The following is a 15,634-nucleotide window of genomic DNA, read 5'->3' as shown; positions in this document are numbered from 1 at the left end:
CTCTCCGCTTTGTTACAGCCCAATCCGAATCCAAAAAGGCTGTGCTTCTGGCCGAGCTTCATCTGGCCCCGTAAAAGCTTCTCGGAGAAAGCGCGAGTCACTACTGAAGCCGTTTCAACGTAGAGGGCTAATTACACACAACTCAATCCAAGCCGAATAAGATCCTGTTTTCTGGCCTGCACACATCAAAGAGGATCGGGGAGAAAAAAAAACACAAGGGGGAAAATTGACAAGGCACGCTGTGATTCTATGAATATTCATCATCCCTTCACGGGATGAGGAGTTTTCACATCAGAACAGTTTTGTTTCCTAGTGCTTCCTCCCCGTGACTTCTCATTAGGCAGAAAATGTTGACAAAACGTGAGCAGCTGCAAAGAGAAAACACATCGTATCATCTCAACATCTGCGGCACCAATTTATAACCAAGAACCCACGACGTCTCCTTGTGTGAGAACACAGTGGAGACTTTGGCCTTCTGTTCGCCTCAAGCAAAAGACTGTGTTGAAAAGCAGGCCGTTAGGTCTGTAATGACCCACACACTGAGAATGTGACAAACGCAGAGCCGAGAGAAGGACATGCCGGCTGGGCTCCTGAACTGCGCTGATGGGGGCGTCTACTCTGTGTGTCTTAATGAGGGACACTCAGTAAACAAGAGATTACCCTGTGGACTGAAAGATTCTCCAGGACAATTTGCATTTGGAATCAGTGCCAATTACTGATTCACAGTCTGAACTCTGAAGCAGTTGGAGGAAAGGGTAACATCGGTTGGGTAATACTGCCACAATACAAACCTTTAGCAGAAATACACTACATGGACAAAAGTATTAGGACACCAACATCATTAAAATGAGTTTATCCTGCTGTTGTTGCAGTAATTACTCTCTACTATTCAGGGAAGAAGGCTTTCTACTAGATTTTGGAGCATCAGCGAGGTCAGGATGCTGGATGATCACCACCACACCTCATCCCAAAAGCACTGGATGGCCATGGCCCCAGATCATGTCAGAGAACACAGTGCCACTGCTCTGCAGCTCAATGCTGGGGGGTCTTTATACCCCCCTAGCCCATGCCTGGTTCATGTTTATCTGCTCCAGAGAGTCTTATTCTACTGGCTACTTCTCTACAGGGCCTAGACAAGCTGTGTGTTCTTTGAGAACTGATCATTTTCTCGACATGCTAGGAAAAGCATATTGTGCATCACAATTTGAGAATTTATCAAGATACAATAAACTATTGTCATACTGCCCACCTCGATTTGCGACATTAATAAAAAAAAAATACAGGGATTTTTACCAGATTGCACTAGAAGCCAATGATCCAGCATGTCATTATAACAATAATGACAAACTTTGTATCCAAGATTGGAGTAAAATAATGACATTGGGCAGGTATAATCCGCCTCTGGTGGACAGGTCAATTTTTCCTCACACTTTTCTCATCGCCAATGACAACTAAAAACCCAACACTGGTCGATTAGCAGAAATGAACAGTCATGTAAACTGGCCACAATGATTCTGCAAAAGCAGAATGAATCAATCAGAGACAAAGCCTACAACGGCAAACCGGCTAGTTGTACACAGCAAGAGCAACCACTCGCAGTCAGGAAAGCAGCTGATCCGATCAATAATGCAGCCCAGGGTGAAGGCATAGATGTGTAAAAGAGCATAAAAAGAAGAAACAGCACCTTGGAGCGTTTACTACAAGCTGCAATGCACTGGCAAACCTCAAGAACCAAAAAAAGCAAGCACATAAATGTTTCTGAGGTCTAGGGCCTGCAGATGGGAGAGATATAGGTGAAGCTGTACCAGACTGATGGAAAGAGGAAAACCAAATGAACTTCTCATGATCACACGTGTATCACCTTTGTGTTTATTAAACACAACTGCACGGGCACTGTAAGGCTGTCATTAAAAATGGCTTGGTGAACTGGTATGGTTGGTGTGGCTGTATTTCAGGAGTGTTCATGGTTGGCCTAATCACTCAACACAACCCAAAGCCCACTGAGCATGGACATCACTTTTTTAAAAAGGCCCCAGAATTGACTCTTTAAAACTTTTGCAGGGTATCTGAAGCTGTGGTACAACTGCCAGCAATTCAGAACCACAGCTTGCTGAAATGCTCCAATGCTGGCCTACAGTAGGACCTCCAACATCACTCAAAAAGAAATAGATTTGTCCAGGTGTGTTGCTGTTTTAGACCCTCGGCCTCCCAGAATCCCTACCTTCCCAAAATAGTTCCACATAACGGACGGTCACTGTTCTGGCAGTACTGTTCGAGCATTCCCTGCAGGGGAAGACTGCCATCTTTGGGTCGAGTGAGGGGAGGAGCTTTCCTTCTGTCCAGAATTACCAGGAATGTATCCGTGATCTCTATCTATCTCTATCTGGGGGGGGGGGGGAGTACTTTACAAGGCCTAATCCTACCTCCGTCAAAAGAAGTTTGGAAAGTGCAATTGGGAGCATTTATCTGAGGGGTTCTTCTCGGTATTCCACGCCTCAGTGAGTACCCACAGGACAACGCGGAACATCCAAAACCACAATCGATTGTGGACCTTTAGGACTGGGGTTGCTGCATAGAACGTAAAGGAAATGCAGAGCTGACAGCTTAGCCAATACAGTCTGCAATGAAACAGTTGGGCACAGTGTTAAAGCCACAGCATACACAATACATCAAAAGAACCTGACCAGGCAGCAAACCAAGGCTTTCAGCTGTGTTGTAGCACATCAAAAGCAGAAGCAGAAAAACAGAGCAAAAAAAAAAGTGGGAGCCACAGTTGGGCATACACTTGATCAATGAGAACTTTTACCAAGCAAACACTTGTGGCCTCCCTCGGTGCTTCAAAATAGAGCACAGTCGCTAATTGGAGCCTAGCTAATAGCCTGCAGCGCCTGAGTCACAGCAGAACTGTGTCAACAGGCTCTTGGATGTGAACAGTGAAACGAGGTAGAGCAGAAGGCAGCTTGTGTGCCAGTTCTGTGCAGTTAGTGTAACCTGCAGTTGCACGCGCACATACCCAGGGGTTGCTGCGCAGTTCCGGCGGTGTAAAAGTCCCCCAGGCGGTGTCCCTGGAGTGGCCATTCTCACATCACCCCACTCCCCAGTTAAGGAGGAAAGTGGAGAATTGGAGAGGACATGAAACTGTCTAATTACAACTATTTTAGGCAAAGGACATCACAGTTGAACAGCCACTTGCACTGGCTATCTATCTCATCAGGGACACACAGAAACACTGTGTCTCTCTCCCTCTCTCTCTCTGCCTCACAGACACCCCTACGGAAGAAAAATGAAAGCTGAGTAAATGGGCCGACTCAGCACAGTTTACTGGTCACAGTTACACCTTTAATAACCCCTCAAGGATTAGTGGACAAGTAATGATCTCATGAATCAACTATTTAACCCCTAGAAATCACAGATATCAGATGATTAAAAAGAACTTGACTTAAAACATAGTGTATAATATACTCCCAATACTGCACAGGGCATCCATTGGCCTAGACAAGGCCAATTCCTAATGGACTCCACAAGACATTGGACAAATCCTTTTGAGATCCTGGTCCATGTTGACATTATTGCAGCATGCAATTCCTAGTCACAATCCCACTGCCCTGAAGGAGTGGTGAGCACATGGTCAGCAACAATACTCAACAAAACAGGCCATGATTGGTGTTAACAGACCCAAAGCTTGCCAAGAAGACATTCCCCACAGCATCACACCACCTCCACCAGCCTGGACTGATAACACAAGGCAGGTGGAGTCCATGGATTCATGCAGTCATGACCAATTCTGGCCGTTCTATCTGTATCTTCAGCAGAAATGAAGGGTAACCAGATCAGGCTATGTTGCTCCAGCCTTTAACTGTCCAGTTTACTCGACTCTGTGCTCACTGCAGCCTCAGCTTTGAGTTCTTGGCTGACCGAAGTGCAACCCAACGTGGTCTTCGGCTGTTTTAGCTAGTCTTCCTCATGGTTGGAGGCGTTGTACGTTCCGAGATGCTCTTCTGCTCACCACAATCGTACATAGTGTTTATCCGAGTTACCGCAACCTTTCTGTCAGCTCCAACCTGTCTGACCCTTCTCTGTTGACCTCTCTCACCAACAAAATGTTTCTGCCTGCCGAACTGCCCTCACTGGAGGTGTTTTCTTTATTACACCATTCGGAGTGAGCTGAGACGGTTGTGCTGAAAATCAGCAGTTCTAGAAATACACACAAGGTCACATTTTTCCTCATTCTGTTTCCTCATATGGCTGATGTGAATGGCTGACCCATATCTGCAGGGACTTATAGTTTTACAGTGTTCATAGTGTTTAATATCTTATACTCCAGTCTGACTCACCTCACACTGCAGTCAACTCACTTCCTATGTGTGTGGTGTGTATAGTGGTACACACTCTGGACTGATACCTCTTCTTGTTTATCGACTACTGGTGTGGAATATAACTGGTTTAAATAGGTGCTGTGTGCTGTGATTGGGATTCCTATAGCGTGTGTGTGAACTAGCATTAGCGTTAGCCTCCACTTGGTTCTGAATGGGTTCTTCAGTGCTGGCTTAAAAACAGGGAAAGGCAAGCGGTTCTCCCGCTGGTAAAACAGAGCGTTTCAGTGATAGTTTTATAAAGGTTCAGATATTATGGTTTGTTTGTTTTTTATGTTCCACTGTAAAATAGCTCCACACTGCAGAACCTCAACTCTTTTATTTACGTTCTGAGAACGTCTGCACTGCTGCAGCCTGCTGGGCTGTAATGTCCCTTTAATGGCGCCTTAAGGACACCAGATGGCGCTCTGAAAACTGTGCTTAAAACAATGAATCGGAACTGGGCTGAGATCAAAATAGACAACATCTGATTCATTATCATGTTACTGGATTGGCCCCGATTTCCACCCAATGGATCGGATCGGGACACCCGTAGTAGCAGGAAGGAGAAAAATGAATGGTCTTTCTATTTTGCTTGGTTTGAGAACGCCATGTCAGAATATGGCAGAACATTGATTCTGCTTTCTATAATTTATATCACTTCCATATATGATTATATGGAAGTCAAATTAATTGATTTCCATACATTTAAGTAATGAGGCCATTAAATTTAAGCATGTGCACTCTGTATAATCAAACATACAGCACAACAACCACAATAACTAGATTTGTAAGGGTTACTCATTGAAGGCAGCAGAAGCCTTCACAGGTGAAGTGTGTCTCTGATGGAGCAAAACTGTTGCATGCCACACACTTGCTTGATGGCGAGACGACGGGCTGTCAATTAAATTGCCGCTTACTTACACAACTGACACGATATCCCCGCGCTGCACCTGATAGTTCCTCACACTCCAGCGGTTGAGAAGCACAACATCAGGCGCTGAGGCTCCCTCCGGGTTCAGCGAGGGCTGGTGGGGAAAGGTAAACACGCCTTTTAGCACACACTCACCGCTCCGCTTCAGCAGCCTGGAGATGAGCCAGGACTCAGCAGAGGTGGAGGGGGCTCGGAGAAGACCCTTTATCTGTCATTATGCATCTGTTTTTGTCTTCTGGAAGGAGGCTGACTTAGAAACACTGCTCAGCACAGTCAGATTTATACACACAAATTAAAGAACGCAGCACAGCTAAACACGGCAGCAGCCTGAGCTGAACTGAGCCTGTACTTTTGACTGTGGTAATAGAGAACAGGGTGCCATACAGCTTCAGGAACTACATAAGGAGTCCTATTACGCATACCTAACAACCTGATGCCGTCTGAGGCAAGTCTGTGATGATAAGGGCCACAGTTTAGGTGATGCTAAGGCTGGGCTATATAAACGCCAACTACTTGTTTGGTACATCCAAGTTTATCTGTCTGAATGGGGGGAAACAACACATTCGCAAGCCGTTTCCCACTCTGATGACTATTTTGGAGCGAGATATAGTTGCTGGATTGAAAAGAGGGTTTTACAGTCAGGATGGGCAACATGGGCAGCATGGTGGCACAGCAGGTAGCACATGTGCTGCACAGGTCCAGGGGTCTGGGGCTGTGAGTGTATTCGTCACTCCGGTCTCTGTTTGATGTGTTCTTCCCGTGTGTCAATGTGGTGCTTCAGTTTCCTCCCACCTCCCGAAAGCACGCACGGCACAGCTGCCCAGCTAAACTGCCCCTATGGACCTGTTTACACCTGGCATCAACCTTGAGATTTGCATTGGATCCAGTTACCGGATCTACTTTGACCAGATTCTGGTTACACTCCGGGCTTTTGATGCAGACAAGTGAAATCCGAGCGTGACCCGATCACCAAAAACGCTGTTAATTCCAGGTGTAAACAAGTTGTATATGTGAGCGAATGTGTGTTTGGCAGGGGGGGTGTTACTGTCTTGTGCCAAATGATTACTCTGACCATGATGCTCACCAGGAAAAAGCGGATAAGAAGATGGAAGGGTGGACAATATAACATTATTGTATTGTTATAATTGATCACAATAAGCATTAATTTATTACACTAAGCTATTCTGACTGCAATGTGGACACCACAGGCTCTTAAAGAACACTGACCAACTGCATGCTCTGTTACAATGACAATGAATTAGTCCAACAATTTTATTTAATGCAGCAGAATTTTTAAATAGAGACAACACTCACAATTAAATATGGTGCTACTGAAAAAAACAAAATATTGTGATCTGTATTATTCACCACGAAAACTTCACTACTTGAAGTATTGTGATGGTGTTTTTTGGGATCTCTCCCGCCCCTTTGAAAAAAATTCAGATCACATTGGATTTCCCTGCACACGCCGCTTCCTTTCCTGTGCATGTTTTTTTTCATGTTGGTCATTTTGGTCAGCCAAATATCCATTTCCTGCCAAAGTAGGCGGTTCTATGAGTGACAGAACATGCTAGATTCTCTGACGTGTGACATTAGGACCTCCTCAGCTAAGGCAACTGATTCTCCTGGATTCTGGATTAGCTACAAGTTGAGGCTGCTACTGCAAGTGTCTGTTGAATGCAATCATATCTATTGAATGTTTTTATGTTTTTTGGAGGGGGGGTTTGTGCATTATTTGAAAGCCTCTGTTGTTAATCGTTGGCTTGACAACTGCAGCAATACCCAGGAGTCCTGCTCACATTCAGACTTTTAATGGTTTCAAAAGTCTAGCAGTGCTACATAAGCCACAAGACATGCATATACTAACAATAATGTCTAGAACTCTTTATTAAAAAATAAATAAGAATAAATAAATAAATAAAGAGAGTGAAAGAAACCATTCCAGTTTGTTTTTCTTTCTCTTTGTGACAGTATATCAAACAACTTGTGTGTGACGAAAAGACTCTGGAGCATGGGAGCAGACTGATATGACACACAGGCATCCGATGAATCATTAAGCTAGATCTCCGCGAGTCATTTCACGCTTGCCGGGATAATTGACAGAATATCTCTTATCTGTCTTTCTAAAATAAATATCCTGACGAGAGCTCCCGGCTGGGGAATTTATCTGTCACAGATGGCTGCTCTATCGTTTTTATTCAGACGTACTCTCCCCGTTCTGAACCGGTGTCAGCTTTCAACATTGTCCAAGGAGTTAGCTCTCATTTTTTCCTTTTTTTTCCTCAATTACTGCATGAATAGGCAGGGAAGAGCCATTAACAAATGAGATGTTATAAATGGACGTGTGAAATTCACAGACGAAAAAGCAGAGGAGAATTAAACAGGGGTGGGGTGGCAAAAGGCTCTTTGCACACTAGTTATTACTTAGACAATGAAGCTCTATTTCATTTAAATACATTTCATCACTAAACACTAATTCTCTTTCATAGTTATTGTTGGTTTCTAGTTTCCGCATCACTCACATTCCGTTCACACTGAGAACTAATATTAAACTGAAGTTGAATTGATTTATTAATTAATATGTTAATGCCTCAGCATATCTCGGTGACACTTTATTACCACCCCCAGGGTGAATAACAGATAATCAAGGATTAATCACTTTCCAATGAATATTAATGGGAGGTACCTCCAGTAAACCTCTAAATCGCAGTGCAGTGTTTGGCTTTAAGCTTTGCGTGAATGTAGTGAAGCCTGTCACCTGCATGGAGGCGCCGTCCACTCGAGCCACATAGGCAAGCCGGTCCAAAACGGTCACAGTCACGGGAACTGCTACAAAAAAACCACTGACGAAAGCTCGGACATACCGCCGTCCCATTTTCTGAGCCATCGCCTGCGAAAGAGGAACACTTACTGTTAATTTAACAACATCTGTGCACAAAAGAGTCTGGATTTAAATTTCCAGGAACTCATGAACACAATTTTACCTGAATCTGGACTAAAACCTTCAGTAACGACTATTTAACTCTGGAAATTCTCTTTTTCTGAAAATCCCAGAGCTTGTTATTCAGCAGTTATGCCTGTGTGTAGGTTGAGTGCTGAGTGTAAAGGACTGTGTAGAGAGTGTCGACTGGAAAGCGTCCTTGGGCATTAGAAAGGCACTTTAAGTGTGTAACTTTCATTTACGGATCTGTTTAAAGAAAAAGCAATGCAAACTGAGTAAGAGCTACTAGCAGCTTCAAGCCAGTACCTAGATCTTTTTTTTCTTCTTCTTCATTGGAATCGACAGTGGTTTAGATCATACTGTGAACATCACCAGTACCTCTACATCACTGAACAACTGCCCCAATCAAATAGAGTCAAATAGAGATAATTTTTAATCAGTCCAAGTATCACGACAAGTACTGTGAATGATAATTTGCATCTTCAAAGATTCTGAGGTCATATTTTTGCCATATTGCCCACCCTTTTACACATTTGATAAGGCATTTATGTGTTTTCTGGAATAGCAGGAAGTTCAGCTGACACCAGACTAGAACCCCTCTCCCACTGTGAAGCAGGGGCGGGGACTGATCGTGCATTTGTTGTGCTGCAGCCAGTGGCACAGGGAGCACTGCATTGGTGGTGGTTATAAAAAAAAAAAGTCATTTTAATTAAGTAACAGCAAATTTTGGAAGCAAAGCTGAAGACAAAAAGAGGATGGCTTCAACAGCAGGATAATACTACTAAACCACCTCAAGAGGCACAAGCCGAAGGTTTTGCCATGGCCCTCACAGTTCCCAACCCTGAACATCATTAAAAACCAGTGGACGGACCTCAAGAAAGCAGTGCAGCAAGACAGCCTCCACAATACTAGAAGAACTTTGCTCTTAGCTGCTGCAAAAAGTGTTTGGCAAGCTGTGCTGCTTCCAAAAGGGGTGTTAGGGGAGTACTTTGTTGCTTTTTTTTGCCATTTTGAAACAGTAAATTATGTAAATAAAAGGTCATTTTTAAATATTAACGCTTTATGCTCCTGGCTTTTATTACACCCCAATGATTCCTAATCAGTAACTACATGCAAAGCAATGCAAACTGTCTGAGCTGGGGGGCAAAAAGGCAGGAACTACTCATGATTCTAACGAGTTTATGAGGTTAAAGAAACATGCTTTGGAAATCAGCGCATCTTTTACTTGGTTGGATATCAGCCCGGAATTCCGGTATCAGTTCAAATGAAGCAATAGTCTTTCTGCACAAAACTGAACACTTATGCACATTACAGTGTGTGCAGCCTTGCAGCGTTGTTTGAATACTCACGATAGTCCTAAAGAATAGCTGTCTAGAGATAATGATTCGCACAGTCGACTGACCGGCGGCCTTTCACGCATTGTTCTGGCGCGCCGTATTTGCATAATGAGGAATCCTTTCACATTAACACTGAATCTGGGAGGTCCCCAAACAGAAGCCCAACCTGAAAGAACAAACTGCCTTTAAAAAAACATTTTGTTTTCCTACTTGGAAAGATAACAGCTCCAGCGTAAGTGTGTTTGAGAGAACACTGCTTGCTGTGGGGTAGAACACACTCGCCAATTAAAGCTGTCCTCTGTTCAACTGCGTGGCCTCTGGCTCATACCAGCTTGACGCAACAAAACTAATTAAAAGGGTAAGTGAGGAGCAAGATTACCTAACTAACTGCTGATTACCTTCCTTTAGCAGCAGTAATGTTACAGCTGTGGCCTTTACGAAAAAGGTCATTTCAGTCCATGTGACTGGGGCCCCGACACTACAGGCCCACTGCAAACGAGGAGACTGTAATACCAAAGATAACACTACATAAGCTTTTTATTTCTTTATTTATTTAGCATGTGTGCACATTTAATAACAGCTAGTTTTATTCTGGATCATTCAGTTATTTTAAATGTGTTATTGGAATAGAAATTTTCCATCAGTTATGTGATGACAGACATCACCACTCGTGTACTTTCAGGCAACAAACAGTTTAATCACAGGCTTAATTATTTTTAGTTTAGCCTTTAATTTAACTCTCATCTAAAAAGTCCATATATATATATATATATATATATATATATATATATATATATATATATATATATATATATATATATATATATATATATATATATACACATACACACACACGTATACTGAATACTGTATACGTATACTGGCTGAAATTAGGTATCAGAAATATGAATTTTCCATTATAATTTATAATTTTAAATTACTTTTAACACACTTTTAATGTTTAAAAAATCCACTATTTTTATTTTAGATTTTACATTTACTGGTCATTAAATTTGTAATGAATGAAATTAGGAATTTTACTATTTGACAATTTTAGAAAAATGGTAATTGGCATACCATTGGTAGAAATAGCAATTTTGGTAAAATGGAAAAATGTTTGCTTTTAATGTGTAAAAATTCACCATTTTAATGACTTATTTAATGAATTGTTTCTTTCATGCAATTCTCAGCAAGATCTTAAACTAAATCACTGAAACATTTTAATTATAAGATTTATCTTTAATTAACTCAATAAATAAAACATTGTATGACTACAATTACATTACATTATTTAATATGATATTTTCTATTGTTCATTTGTCATTTAAACAACACCATTTCCTTTGCAGTCATTATTAATGCATGCCTCTTTATTCTAACCCACTTTTTAATTTAGATTTTTCTCAGATTTATATTAACAGTTAAATCTCAGGGCATTCCTGAATGTGACTCAGAATACAAAATGTATCCTTTAACCAAGTTATGATAAGCCCCAGCAGTAAAGGTGAATCTGAAAGCAGCCTGCACCGCTTTAGCCTCAGGAGCTGAAATTTAAAAAAAAAAAAAAAACCTGAACGCTTCTGAACAGACCTGACACGGTCTTACCCTAAAACACACTCCGCTAATGATGGAAAAGTCGGGGCAGCAGAGCGGAAAGCCAATTCATGCACATAAATCTGAGATGTCAAAAACATGTTGGCATTTACACGTCATTTTAAAATGAAATCCATTAGTGAAGGTAAGTACAGTACCTGAGAAATAATCAGAATGTGGCAGCAAGGCTCTAAAGCTTTGTCCCACAACTTTGCAGGAACAGCCAGCTCTAAAACGGGTTGACAGGCCTGAGGCTACCTGGCTTCAGATGGGCTCAGAGAGCAGAGTACAAAGATCAGGATGGATTTTTTTTTTTTTTTTTTTTTTTTTTTTTTTAAATGTGAGGCAAAGAAAACTGCTGAGGGAATCTGAACTGACCTGCTGAGCAGGGCGTCTACTTTAAACTCTACTTTAGCACTTTATTCTTTTTTTTCCTCACATACACTCTTAAAAATAAAGGAACTGAAAAGGTCCTTTGGAGCAGAGTCAGAGAAGAACCAATCTTGGTGCCCTAAATCAGTGGCAAGAAAGGGTTCTTCTCTGAGGGATGCCACAGAAGATCCAATCTTGATGTCCTTAAGCAGTGGAAAAAGGGATATTTTAATAGAGTTATGCAAATAGAGGAACCACCACTGGTTAGGTTGGTTAGTGGTCTAGTTTTAGATGTGTTTATTATTATTATTATTATTATAATTTGGTGTTTTTTTTTAAGACAGTGGTTCTCAGGGGACCAAGAAGGACCAACATTTTCGCTCCATCCTAATGAAAATCTTGACCATCTAGATAAAAAATAAAATAATAAATAAAAAAAATAATAAAAATCATTAACTGAAACAACCCAATTGAAAGGTCCTTTAGGGAGCTAAAAAAAACAGTTATCTTTAGTAACGTAGTTTTATAGCGATGGCCTACATTACAATGTCTGTTACTCTTTATTACAGCTTGCTAAGAGTAGGCGACTAGGCAGGAGCCAGCAATAACCACTGCTAAATCAGCTATGGTGATATATGGGTAACCCTGCCAAGTTCCATCTGTCAGGGTGTTCTAACAGTAATCCCCTTCCAGAGCCTACTGTGAAATCTTCCTACTTTACCCCAGAGCAACACGGGGGACTTTTTATATATATATAAAAAAATACATTAAAAAAAACCTTAGATGCTATTTTTTGCTAATCAAACCATAAGCATCCACATCATGGGCCCACATCCTGAAAGTGGGGGACTGGCCTGGCGCCCAAACTCGTATAACGCCAGCCTTAGTGGTGTTGGCTAAAATAACCAGTGTTATATTTTATTTACAGTTTATTTCAGTAAATAAAGCTGACATTAATATACCACTAAAATCCACATTATCTCATAAATCTCCTTCACTACACACGCTTCCAGAAGAGGTTCTGTTATTTACTCAGGAACTCGACTATTTAGATGCCCTTTAAGGACAGATTTAATCACCATACCTCCGAGAAACAAATTAACTTAAAGGGCTGAAGAGCACGAAGTGGCGAGCGCCCAATTTTGCAAACTTAAATGCCTCCGCAGATGGAAACGTAACACGCCACTGCTTCCGTCTGCAATCACGGCAAATTAGACCCCTGCTACGGCTCGGTATGAAATGGTGCATGCTGGCACTACATGACAGCAGAAACATGTCCTCTTATCTACACTGAAGCTTCCAATTTGGTGCTCTTGAACCAGTTAAGCACTATGCTGTTAGCTATAAGTGATTTCATGGCCTCCGGAACGAGACGGCTGCACCACTGTGACGTAATTCTAACAGTACAGAAGTTGGGTTTATTAGTCAAGGGTCATTCCATGCCAAATTGAGTAGAATCAGAGTCTCCAACAGCACATGTCTGCAACTCTGGAGTTGCTGCAGCTGTGTCTATGACTGGACACTGGGTTCTCTAGTCTAGTCTAGCCTAATCTTCAGTAGTTGCAGGTAGGGCTGGGTGATATGGCATGAATACTATTCATCATGATACTTCAACATATAGAAGCGACACAGAAATAGTTATTCAATGTATCACAATAACAAGTAATATTGACAAATTGCCCAGCTCTAGTTGCAGGACATTTGTACAGCAAAGTTTCATTTGTTTGTGACCATGGTAAATCTCCGTGGGGAACCCTAAGGGTCCCATAAATAAAATTTAAAAAAATACAAAACAATTTCATGACTGTAATTGTAGGTCACTTTTATTCAATAGAATCAATAGAATATTCAATAGAATTTGTAATTAGACTCTGAGGGCCAGTTTCCAGACAGAAGCGGCGATTAAATCTTCTATTCTCAGTAATCCTGTAGAACCACCACTCTTGGTTTCCTAAAGAGTGAGTCTTCTATGAGGGACGGTTTTCCAGACAAAGACTGAACCTAGTCCTGTACTATATATAATTTTTGTTCAATTAAAATACCGTGTGGTCCAGGGCCAGACTTACTCCATGTCCAGGAAAACGTTCCTGAAAGTATTACAGTATATAGTCAGGTTAGCAGGCAACAGCAGGGTTGAATTCTTGAAATGCTCAATGGGAAAACTGCATCATCAGGACTTTTTCCTCTGTGGAATGCAGGTAGACACAGACAAGAGAGCTCTCTCTCAACTGGTTTGGCCTTCAGGAGCAGGACTGAAAGGCCTATCACATCTGCCAACACAATTAGGATGGGAAGAATTAACCAATTATGTTCATTTCTGAGTTCTTATTTCCAAATTTTGTAAAAAAAATAAATAAAAAAATAAAAAAGAAGAAATCTGTTCTGGAAGTTCTAGATATGCCACAGATGACTTGTGAACTTATAATACGTATTAAAGACTTTGCAGTGTATAAAAGTGGTCAGTGTGCTAACACACAACCAGAATCCCACAGAAGGGTACCCAACAAAAATTACCATCAAAGTGGTGGGTTTTACCTCTTTTTTTGGACCATGTTAATATTTTTGGGCCAAACTAAACCTTTCTTAACCGATTACTTTCATTGTTTCAGAAACATTTTTTGAAAAGCATTTTTTTTTTCTTCATCCTAACCAAAACCTATTTTGTTGAGAAAAATATTTTATCAGACATCTGACCATCGGTTGACCATCAGCTTAGAGGTATCTTTTGAATTATTAGCCTATTCTAACTAGCTGAGGTTTTTCTTGGGTAAATAGCAAAGCACTTTGTAAGTCGCTCTGGATAAGAGCGTCTGCTAAATGCCGTAAATGTAAATGTAAAATGATCTGTTATTCACAAAGTAGCAGAGACTTAGAAACAGAGGACTGGTGTCAGATCAGATTCCTCTGTATTTATGACGATCGCAGACACTTACAGACAATTACACTTTCATCATTTAGCCATCAGTAAATATTTAAGCCTAAATAAAATTAGAAACGTTGCCATTTAACCACTCTTGCTAAAATGTTTATTGGCAAATGTTCAGTAAATTTCTTATTTTTTGGTCAAATGCTTTTAATGTGTAAAAACCCACTATTCTTATTTTACTGCTTATTTGACTGATGTAAAAATGCTGTTTTGTGGGACCTTGCAGGACACTAAAGGACACAGTGAGGACATACGGACCCTCAAATTGGGACAAATGCCATTGGCTGTACTGAGACTCCAGTTGGCTTCGCAAATTCCCGTTCCACCTTAAAAGTGCAGTTATTACAGTGGCGCGCCCGCAGCTACCAGAGTGTACCTACTGTGCCATTTAAGGTGGACCGGAACAATTGACAGGAACGCGGGCGAATAAGCACTCAAGCACAGCTTCCTGGAGCCGGAACCGATGTAATGCAATAACCCTTCATAATCCACATGGTTATGAGCGCAGTGTTCGTTATTTTATTGCTTTTTTGCAGTAAAAACAGAAACTCTGAAGCAACTGAACTTAGCTAGCTAGCCAGCCAGCCAGGCTCTGCTGCCAGTGTGCCTGCCGGGGTAGCCATGTGTTAACATGCTAAGCTAATCACACAGCGACTTCATGTAAGGAAATAAGACCAAAAAAACCTGTTGAGTCATAAAACGCATGAACAGAGACATGAACAGTGGGATGTTTTCAGGACGTTTCACGCTTGAACTTCCCCGCTTTGCAGACTTGCTCCGTTTCACTCACCTACAGCCTGATGAGTATGGTCACTCCGCTGATGACGCCACCGCTGTCACTGTGGACGACCGGGTCCTAAAGCCCGCCGAGTTCACCGGAGCTTCACACGAGTCATCATGCCACACAACCTGTGGTACCAACCCATGCAACACCCATAATCCACTGCGGTGTCTGGTTTGAGGATTTGCCTACAGCTGTACAGATGTTTTCTGTAAGTGTTTATATCATTATATCAGTACATAATAGTTTGTATATAGATGTCTACTCGGGCTACATATGGATGATATACAGCTTTTTACTGCTTTTATTACTTTTTAACTTGTTATTCTTTCTTGTTATTATTTCTATTTATTGTTTCGTGTAATCTTCGCAAATTTTATGCTTTTAATATGTAAAAA

At 41.4% G+C, this 15,634-nt stretch overlaps 1 protein-coding gene across 2 annotated transcripts in view; it reads right to left on the bottom strand.

Annotated features, from left to right (window-relative positions):
• Window positions 1–15,287, bottom strand: part of immp2l (inner mitochondrial membrane peptidase subunit 2) — a 120,861-nt gene extending 105,574 nt beyond the window's left edge. Inside the window, exons 1-4 of one of the 2 annotated variants that reach the window (XM_072663852.1) lie at window positions 15,246–15,264; window positions 13,596–13,799; window positions 8,045–8,176; window positions 5,277–5,380 (exon numbers count right to left, since the gene is read on the bottom strand). In XM_072663852.1, the coding sequence (XP_072519953.1) occupies window positions 5,277–5,380; window positions 8,045–8,173 (233 nt within the window). In that variant the 5' untranslated portion in view covers window positions 8,174–8,176; window positions 13,596–13,799; window positions 15,246–15,264. Of the gene's footprint in view, window positions 1–5,276; window positions 5,381–8,044; window positions 8,177–13,595; window positions 13,800–15,245 lie in introns of both variants that reach the window. The other variant, XM_072663851.1, reaches the window with a different exon arrangement.
• Window positions 15,288–15,634: the final 347 nt, after the last annotated feature.

The sequence above is a fragment of the Salminus brasiliensis genome, chromosome 19 (assembly GCF_030463535.1).
Source record: "Salminus brasiliensis chromosome 19, fSalBra1.hap2, whole genome shotgun sequence".
In the NCBI taxonomy this organism is placed as follows: domain Eukaryota; kingdom Metazoa; phylum Chordata; class Actinopteri; order Characiformes; family Bryconidae; genus Salminus; species Salminus brasiliensis.
The sequence above is the reverse complement of the archived record's forward strand: the minus strand, read 5'-3'. Positions and strand labels throughout refer to the sequence as shown.